This window comes from Ochlerotatus camptorhynchus, unplaced genomic scaffold (genome assembly GCF_037179485.1).
Source record: "Ochlerotatus camptorhynchus isolate MF236.1 unplaced genomic scaffold, CSIRO-AGI_Acam_v1.1 ptg000082l, whole genome shotgun sequence".
NCBI lineage: Eukaryota > Metazoa > Arthropoda > Insecta > Diptera > Culicidae > Ochlerotatus > Ochlerotatus camptorhynchus.
In genome coordinates, this window is record NW_027040572.1 from 4,179,810 (window position 1) to 4,189,978 (window position 10,169).

A 10,169-nucleotide genomic window follows, 5' to 3' on the forward strand; every position below is an offset into this window, starting at 1 on the left:
CGATTATGGTGACGACCGTTTTGGGTGGTATCTTGCTGTTTGCGTTTCCCATTGTATGAGTGCTGGATGTATGGTTGTACCATAGAGGTAACTCTAAGACAAGTAGGTCCCGAAGAAACGTGCTCAACTTTTTGGCTCACCTCTGGTACCACAAACGAAGTGACAGACGACTAACTGGTGAAGAAATCCATTAAAATAATGTGGTTCACTGTAATAGAATTTTCTTGGAAGCTTGTGCCATCATCCACCAGATGGGTTAGTTTTTTTGTTTTGATTTGAACAAAGTTGATTTTGTGTACAATGATTCTTTGACAGTGTGCAAAGAGTGCGTATCATTTTGTCATTTTTTTATGCATTTCAGTTTTGAGTAGAGTGAAAGAGATAGAACCAAAACATTCTAATACATTTGGTGAAAATGCTAGTACAATCCAGTAGTAGTGTTGCCATGTGGTACAATCTAGTAGTAGTGGTGTTGCCATGTGGTACACTGAAAAATTGAAATAGCAGGTTAGTCACCAAAGTTTTCAAGCCGCTCCGTCTGTCACTTCGTTTGTGTCTGGTACTATCTTCGGTCCCAAGCTTGTCGAATCACCCCTCGAAACATAGAAAAAACCAATAACCCCTCATTTTATCTGTCAAACTTTCATAGCGAATCAAAACAAACATTGCGTAGTACTAGAATTTCAACTAGAATAGGATACGTTAATCGTTTGCTTGGGACCAATAGCATAGAGGTAACTCTAAGACCACTGGGTCCCGAAGAAAATCATTATTATTTTTGGCTCACTCAGTACCAGAACAACGGTCCCAAGCAGTCCCAAGCTATTTCACTCACCCCTGCATGTTCTGCATGAATCCACACACCCCTGATGTTATCTGTCAAACTTTCATAGCGAATCAAAACAAACATAGTGTAGTAATAGAATTTCAACTAGAATAGGGTACGTTAATCGTTTGCTTGGGACCAATAGGCTACTAAAGTGGTGAGCCAATTTAAAATCGTTTGTTTCGTATTGATTGCCAATAGGCTACTAAAGTGGTGAGCCAATTTTAAATCGTTAGTTTCGTATTGATTGTTGGTTGTACTGTAGTTGAACCGTGGATGATTTGAATATGACTGTTGCTTGATTGCCATTTGTCGGCTTTATAAGTATTGCATTTTGCTGACAGGTCTCTTTGGTGGTGAATTTTGTTGCGTTCTTTTTGTGTTGAATCAGCATAGGTTCGATGTTGATTGTGGTTGTTTATATTAGCGTATGGATTTTGCTATCCTTCAAGAACTTGATTGTTTTTTTCTATGGAATTTGCATCGTCTCCTAGTATTTCATGTAAAGAGGAGCCCAGGTGATTGGTTTTTCTTTCTGCGTCGTAGCGGGGACAATCGATTAATATATGCTGAATGGTAATTGGTATTCCACAAGATAGACATATTTCCGGGTCTTCTTTTCTTGCACGGTGGCCATGAGTTAATTTGGTATGTCCAATTCTTAGCCTTGTTATGATTCGGCTTGCATATCGATCTTTATTGTATGAGGTGCTCCATTCCGAAATGGTGTTCTTGATTTGCCTGAGCTTGCTGTTGTTCATGAACCATTTGTTTTGCCAAGCTTGGTTTATATGTTCGTCAACTATCTGATTTGGTGACAGATATATGCTGCAGAGAGTCATTTTTCGAAGTAGGTTGATTTTATAGCTATTGCTTCAAGACTTGTGTTAAGGGGAAGCTCACCGGCCCAAAAATAAAAAATATTTTCGGTACGTTTTTATTTTTCTAAAAATATTGGGAAAAATTATCAAAAATCCAAGAAAATCAGTTTCTTCCTTAGATTTTTGTCAAAAATTACATGCAAAAAAAATTTTTCTATCCCATCATGAAAAAAAATTGGACTCTCAGAAAAACCGAAAAGTTGATGTTTTGTGGTTTTTTGAGTCCAACTTTATGCCATAATAACTTATAAAAAATGTTTTTGCACGTGAATTTTTTTTGAAAAATTAAAAAATATGTGATTTTCTTAAAATTTTGATATCTTTTTCCAATATTTTTAGAAAAATCAAAACGTAATTATTTTTTTCGGAGCGGTAAGTTGAATTTTTGAGTATTTTATTCCATGTTTGATTGCAATAGCAACTCCACCTTGTCCTGAAGGACGGTGGCAGAATAAGGTATCGTAACCAGGAATTGAGTGTTAAACGAACCTGTTTGTTCTTGTTTCTTGTAGACTGATTAGAGATGGCTTGTACTCATTAATCAATATCCGTAATTCTGCGTTTTGTTTTCTGACGCCATTACAATTCCAGTGAATAATTTCGGTTGATTTTCGGTTTGCTGTTGGATCCATTCTAGTTGTTTTGATGACGATTATTGGGTTTAGGGTTGCATCTCATCATCGCCACCCTCTTGAGAGCTGACATCCGATTCTGAGTTAACGTACTCAACCGTTTCACATTTTTTCATCTTATCGTTACCTTACTTTTTCCTTGGGGGAAATTCGATGGGATTGCCTTGGCTCCTGGTGTGATTTCCTGATGGTTTGTATCCGTAGAGTTTCAGTGTGTTCTCCAGTTTGGAATAATTCTCTTTGAGAATTTCGAGCTCCTTTTCTGCCGTTTTTCTTTTTTGTTTTTCTTCTTTGTAGGTATTAACTGCCGGTTCAAACTGGTTTTGTATTTCCATGAGCTTATTTTCCATCTCCTTCATTTTTTGTTCGAACTGTTTCTGCAGATCTAACCTTAGTGCTTCCGCGTAGGATTTCTTTTCTTCATTTAATTGTTTGATCTTCTCATCAAATTGTTGGGTTAATGCACTTTTAATGAAATCTGAATATGTGATTTTATTTTTGCTTTCAACTATTTTTCTAGCTTCCAAAAAGTTAATATTTCTGTCCACTTTTACTTTGGTGATAGCTACTTCTTTGAAGAATGCTCCATGAGAATCACCACAGTTAAAACATTTTTCTGCATCTTCACAGATTTCATGGAATGCCTCACCGCATTTGTTACACTTTTTTTTCACTGTTACAGTTTTTTTCCGATATGCCCGAACTTATAGCACACGAAGCACCTCAAAGGGTTCGGATACCACGGTCTTGTTTCCAATTTTTACTTCGTTAGGTGGAACCGTACCCTTGACAGTGAGGACAAAAATTCCAGTGGGAGTTTTGTTCTCATCGCGTCCTTTCATAATCTGCCGAACTTCAGTTATTCCTGTTTTCGATAGGTCTTCGAGTAAGTCTTGGTCACTGTCAAACTTTATGTCCTGGCAAAAAACCACTACTTTGCACGAGTTAAGAGTTTTGTGCTCGTACACTTTGGTGGAAATTCCTTGAGCCAGCTTTTCGATTTTAGCCAGCTTTCTGGCCTGGCTTCCACTTTTAACGTGGACGAGAATTTTCCCGTCTTTCGTTTTTTTTTTGCGCTTGCTACTTCCCCACAGTAAGCTTTAAATTGTTTTATCGACGAGAATCGGAGAGACTCCGTGGAAGGATTTACCCTCCACTCCCCTTTCCATAACTAAAATCTTTCTACCACCTCCAACAGAGGTTTCCCCCAGCCGGGGGAAACTAGAATTATTCATCTGGTAAATTTAAACCACTGCGTTAGGTGAACATATTGCCGAGCATATTGCACACCGGGTTTATTGACACTCGCGATTTGATGACTTATCACTTTGGCCGTTCCTCGGGCCGTTCGACCGCGCGTGTAATGTGACACCACTCGAGGGTATTTAATTGAACACAAGCGAATTAAAAACAGCGACTGTACTGAACCGTGGTCAAGCTAATACCATCTAATACTGTGTAACATAGAGGTAATGAGGTTGTAATGGCCGTAAAGACTCTCTATCTTAATCTACCAAATCTGGAAATCACCAGTGTTGCCAACGCACGGTGCATGTATCTTTCCCACTGATGTCAGCTTTGTTAACTTCTCATAGATCGGCTATTGTGCAAGGAAGATCGCGTCCACAAGCACTGAGAGGCGATTGCTGTTAAATAATGATTGTTCCTGTAAATCCAGGGATCAATGATCATCCGTAACTTGAAACCGAAGGATTCAAGAACCACTTGGAAGTGGTTAGAAAAATTTACTATACAAATAATGCTCATGCTCATAGTTTGTCGTCCAAGTGTATCCGCGGCATAAGTTACACGAAGAGGTTGAAAAGTACGGGTTTAAACTTTAAACCTGTCAATTTTGCTTTCAGAGAGTCACAATCAGCGATTTAATGATTCGTGAGCTCTGAATGCGGAATAGAGTTCTCCAGATGCACGCTAATTCCGCAGGAATCCTTTTAAAGCAGTGATATCGTGGGATACCTTTCTAGTTATTCTTAATTTTCTTCCTCGGTGCCCCATTTCACCTGAAATTGCTACTTCGTGTATGCTGCAGTGCAACCAACGTGGAGTAACAATGGAATGTTGCACGTGTCGTAGAAGCTGATATTTGTGCACTTAAAGTTTCGAAGTGGGCCCGAGAATAAGGATGTCACAGCGATTCACCTTAACTTAAGTGTTCATGATATTGCGCTTGGATATCTCTATTGATCAGGGTTGCAAAAAATGTTTTTCGGAATTATAAAATCATTGTTATTATGATGTTTTGTGCTTGTAAGGTTGTAAAGTATGTGTTTGACTCATAAAACCTGTCAATTTCGCATTCAGAGCGTCATAATCAGTGATCTTATGATTCGCGAGCATTCACTCAGAGTGAGCGCTCTCGAATAGTTCAATCGCTGATTGTGACGCACTCAAAGCCAGTGATGGGCAACTGAACCAACCGGTGCGCACCGTGTACTGGTTCGTGTTCAAAAAATACTCCTGTGTTTATGTAAGCGTGTACCCTGGTTCGGTTGAGTTTTAGTGTACCAGTGTGTTCTAAATCAAAACCGTGTGCCGGTTTTCGAGTTGATGTTCAGAACCGCAGCTTGAAAACCGAAAACCGGTGTGCTAGAATTTTGGTTTTGGTACACGAGATATAAACCGTGTGCAGGGTTCAATTATATGTTACCAAAACCGGGTATACCGTTCTTGGTTCGGAACATTGGCAAGAATTAAATAGCAGTGCTCCCAAAAAGGTGGGTAAAATATTTGTACCAAGCGACAGTTATTAATTCAATTGCCAAATATTTTGATAGACAATATTGGTAGCGAAGGAACTAGAAATCATTTTGAAGTCTGACAAATAGCCTTCGATATGGGTATTTTTGGAGTCCGCGTGACGCCTATAGTCTGGAAATCGATAACCGATACCTTCTTGAAATCCAGAAGGCGGCATCCTGTTGCAGATAAACTGAGAAATCCTATCAAATACCCTTCGATATGGGTATTTCTGGAATCGGGGTGACGTAAAAATACCGGAAATCAATGTCTGTCCAAGATGGCGGCTTACGGTTGTAGGAAAACTGGAAAATACTAGCAAATACGCTTCAATATGGGTATTTTCGGAATGGGGACGACCAATTTAGATCGGATATCAATGTCAGACACCATCTTGAAATCCAATATGGCAACTTCCGGTTATAGGAAAACTGAGAAATAGTAGCAAATACCCTTCAATATGGGTATTTTTGGAATCAGGATGAGGTTTATAGACCGGATATCAATGTCAGACACCATCTTGAAATCCAAGATGGCGGCTTCCGGTTATAGAAATACTGGGAAATAATGTCAAATATCTTTCAATTTGGGTATTTTTGGAATCGGGGTGATGTCTAGAGAGTGGAAATCAATGTCAGACGCCATTTTGAAATCCAATATGGTGGCTTCCGGTTTTAGAAAAACTGGGAAATAATGCCAAATATCCTTCACTATGCACAGCAAAAAAAAATGTAATATCGATCAACGTAATTCAAGCTGATGTATGAAATAATGATGTAATAGCAAAAAGTAGATACAATATTACATCAATGGATGTAATTTTGTTCGCAAAATCGATGTACATCGTACAATGTGATATTACACAACCGATGGATTGACCTGGTTGCATCAGTTTCGATGTAATATTCAACAACTTTTTTTGCTGTGTGGGTATTTTTGGAATCAGGATGACGTATACATACCCGAAATCAATGTCTGACGGCATCTTGAAATCCAAGATGGCGGCTTCCGGTTATAGAAAAACTGGAAAATAATGTCAAATATCCTTCAATATAGGAATTTTTGGAATCACGATGACGTATAAAGACCGGAAATCAATGTCTGACGCCATTTTGAAATCCAATATGGCAGCTTCCGGTTGTAGAAAAACTGGGAAATAATGTCAAATATCCTTCAATATGGGTAGTTTTGGTATCGAGATGACGTATAAAGACCGAAAATCAATGTCTGACGCCATCTTGAAATCCAATATGGTGGCTTCCGGTTATATAAAAACTGGGAAATAATGTCAAATATCCTTCAATATAGGTATTTTTGGAATCGGGATGACGCATAGAGACTGGAAATCAATGTCTGACGCCATCTTGAAATCCAAGATGGTGGCTTCTGGTTGTAGAAAAACTGGGAAATACTAGCAAATACCCTTCAATATGGGTATTTTTGGAATCGTGATGACGTATAAAGACCGGAAATCATTGTCTGACACCATCTTGAAATTCAAGATGGCGGTTTCCGGTTGTAGTAAAACTGGGAAATACTAGCAAATTCCCTTCAATATGGGTCAAATACCCTACAATTTAGGTATTTTCGGAACCAAGAAGACGTGTAGATGCCGAAAATGAATGTCCGTTGCCGTTTTGGAATCTAATATGGTGGCCATTGGGTTAAAAAAAGTGGCAAAAACCCTACAATATTTGTATTTTTGAAATAGAGACGACGTGTAGATGCCGAAAATTGATGTCCGAAGCCATTATGGAATCCCCGATGCCGACCATATCGTATAATATTTTACACTTTTTCTAAAACAGGTGGTCACCATCTTGCATTCAAAAATGGCGTTGTACATCGATATTCGGTCCAGTTCCCAGTTTTAATCTAACCAGAAGCCGCCATCTTGGGTTTAAAAATGGCGTCAGACATTGATTTCCGGTCTCAAGACGTCATCCTGATTCCAAAAATACCCATATTGAAGGATATTTGGCATTATTTCCCAGATTTTCTATAACCGGAAGCCGCCATCTTGGATTTCAAAATGGCGTCAGACATTGATTTCCGGTATATATACGTTATCCTGATTCCAAAAATACCTATATTGGAGGATATTTGGCATTATTTCCCAGTTTTTATCCAACCAGAAGCCACCATCTTGGATTTTAAAATGGAGTCAGACCTTGATTTCCGGTATTTATACGTCATCCAGATTCCAAAAATACCCATATTGAAGGATATTTGGCATTATTTCCCAGTTTTTCTATAAAGGGAAGCCGCCATCTTGGACTTAAAAATGGCGTCAGACATTGATTTCCGGTATATATACGTTATACTAATTCCAAAAATACCCATACTGAAGGATATTTGGCATTATTTCCCAGTTTTTATCTAGCCAGAAGCCACCATCTTGGATTTAAAAATGGCGTCAGACATTGATTTCCGGTATATATGCGTCATCCTGATTCCAAAAATACCCATATTGATTTATATTTGGCATTATTTCCCAGCTTTTAATGTTTTTATATAACCGGAAGCCGCCATCTTGGATTTCAAAATGGCGTCAGACATTGATTTCCGGTATTTATACGTCATCCGGATTTCAAAAATACCCATATTGAAGGATATTTGGCATTATTTCCCAGTTTTAATCTAAATAGAAGCCGCCATCTTGGATTTCAAAATGGCGTCAGACATTGATTTCCGGTCTCAAGACGTCATCCTGATTCCAAAAATAGACATATTGGAGGATATTTGGCTTTATATCCCAGCTTTCCTACAACCGGAAGCCGCCATCTTGGATTTCAAAATGGCGTCAGACATTGATTTCCGGTTTCAAGACGTCATCCTGATTCCAAAAATAGACATATTGGAGGATATTTGGCTTTATATCCCAGCTTTCCTACAACCGGAAGCCGGTATTTATACACACTTAGATTTTTTCGCCGAGATGGGCACCACCGAGCAGCTCGGCATTTTATTTTGCTGGATCTCAGTGACAAACTTGCCAAGATTCAGCTAACAAACGAGAATTTTGCCGAGATCTCAGCTAACAAACATATATTTTGCTGAATTTCCAGCAAAATAAAATGCCGAGCTGCTCGGTGGTGCCCATCTCGGCAAAAAAATCTAAGTGTGTACGTCATCCGGATTTCAAAAATACCCATATTGAATGATTTCCCAGTTTTAATATAACCGGAAGCCGCCATCTTGGATTTCAAAATGGCGGCAGACATGTTTTATGTATCAAATACATTCTTCGCGACACCTTCTTGTAAGTACATGTATTAATTATCACTATAACATCTAATGTTTTCATAATTCGCAAAAACATTTTTTTTCATAGCAAGTGAGTGGAAGTAACCCTACTCGGGAGTGGTAAAATTTCTGATTGTGACATCTGAACGCATCCGAATGAACGCTCACGAATCATAAAATCGCTGATTGTGACATTCTGAAAGCGAAATTGACTGGTTGTATGTGTCAAACACATACTTTACAACCTCTACCTGCGAACTACAAGTATGTATAACATCAAGTGATTTCATAATTTTGAAAAACATTTTTTTATAGCAAGTGAGTGGAAGCAACCCTGACTGTGTGAACTCAAAGTCCACTTTCGACTGATCCAGAAGTGGTTACTTGGTTGGAGACGAGTGAATCCCCGAAATAGGCGATTGAAGTCAAATTGCATGAGGTCAGAAATTCGCCAACATAGTGCATAGTCGGACTATTCTATTCCCTAAAGATTCCCATTACTGATGTGATAATTCTACAGACCCAGTCAGAAGAAAAAAACCATTCCTTACTAATTCCTATCCTTATTTGTAATTTATTCAAGCAACAAGGTGAACAGATAAATGATAGCAATTATAGTAAAAATAAATTCTGCATTAGTGCTTACCGGAAAAGATGAGGACCGTTACATTATGCTACGCGATTACGGGTTACGATAAATAAATTGATAGTAAGTATGTGTGATCTTTGTCTGACTAATTCCCTGGCATGAGTGTGTTAACAGTTCTGCCTACGTTGTTGAGTATCGTGGGAATCCGAAATTGCAATTTCGACCTACGCGCGCAATCTTATCGAAATTTTACAACCAATACAAACCTTCGCGTGAAGGCAGCAGCTATTGCCATGTATGTGTGTGTGTGGGTGGTGTTAGCGAAAGTAGGAAGGACATGCGTTTTAGGCTGGTCTTACAGATTTCCCACCAGCACGTTCCTAGTTCCGGAGGCAGCCGATTTGTCGTCGGCATTTTCCTTATCGCTGTTGGCGGCCGGTGTCGTATCCTGTCCACGGATCTTGATGTTGTGCTCGTCCTTGAATTGATTAATCTCCACACCCTTTTTAGTGATTTGGTCTTTTCCGGTCTCGATCAGCTTCTCCAGCTGTTCCTTGTTCTGTACCAACTGAGGCAGCACGACTTCCACCGTTTGATCGCACAGAACACCGCCAATAAGTCGGAAGCACTTTCGACCCGGTTCTACCGTCTTCAACGTATCGATCACGGTCCTGTAAAGAGGGAAATAATATACTTTGTTGTAACATCCCAAAAATGGAATCAAAACACAATGAACCAAGTCCCAATTGAGGTTATGCCCCAGCAGAAATCAATTTCCTTCAACGAACTCCAATAGCCGAAGGGGCAAATCAACTGGATCGGAAAATTTTCCCCTTGGCTTACTTGTGTTCTTTGAGGTCCATCTCCAGCGTGTTGAGATTGTTGATTAAATTCCTCTGCTGATTTCGCAGCTGCTGAAATTCGGCATAGATTTCCTCTTGCGATTTTTTGTCCTTTGATTTTCCGCTAGCAACGCTGCTACTGCTGGACGTCACCTGCTGTGTTGTGGCCATTGTTCTTACGGGATTGGTTTCTTTCGAGGAAGATCACAGTTTGGGGGAGGCCGGAAAATTACTGACACACACTTTGCGCTGTTGAAAAACTAGGAAAATTATGAATATTTCCGCAGAGGACGAAAATCACAAGTGCACCTCTTTTGTGGTGTTTTCGGTGTGGTGATGAAAAAGCTGTCTAAACGTCAACTTTGTGCTCACTTTTGACGGTTTGCTTTACACCCT

The 10,169-nt window shown here is 39.3% G+C and overlaps 1 protein-coding gene and 1 pseudogene across 1 annotated transcript; both read right to left on the minus strand.

Moving 5' to 3' along the window:
• Positions 1–2,332: 2,332 nt before the first annotated feature.
• On the minus strand, positions 2,333–3,574 carry LOC135698097 (uncharacterized; annotated as a pseudogene).
• A 5,315-nt stretch (positions 3,575–8,889) lies between these two features.
• Pfdn2 (prefoldin 2) lies at positions 8,890–10,099 on the minus strand. The gene is made up of 2 exons (XM_065217950.1): positions 9,775–10,099; positions 8,890–9,602 (listed from the first exon to the last, which is right to left on the minus strand). The coding sequence occupies exons 1-2, from the start codon at positions 9,942–9,944 to the stop codon at positions 9,287–9,289; spliced, it is 486 nt and encodes a 161-aa protein (XP_065074022.1). The 5' UTR covers positions 9,945–10,099; the 3' UTR covers positions 8,890–9,286.
• Positions 10,100–10,169: the final 70 nt, after the last annotated feature.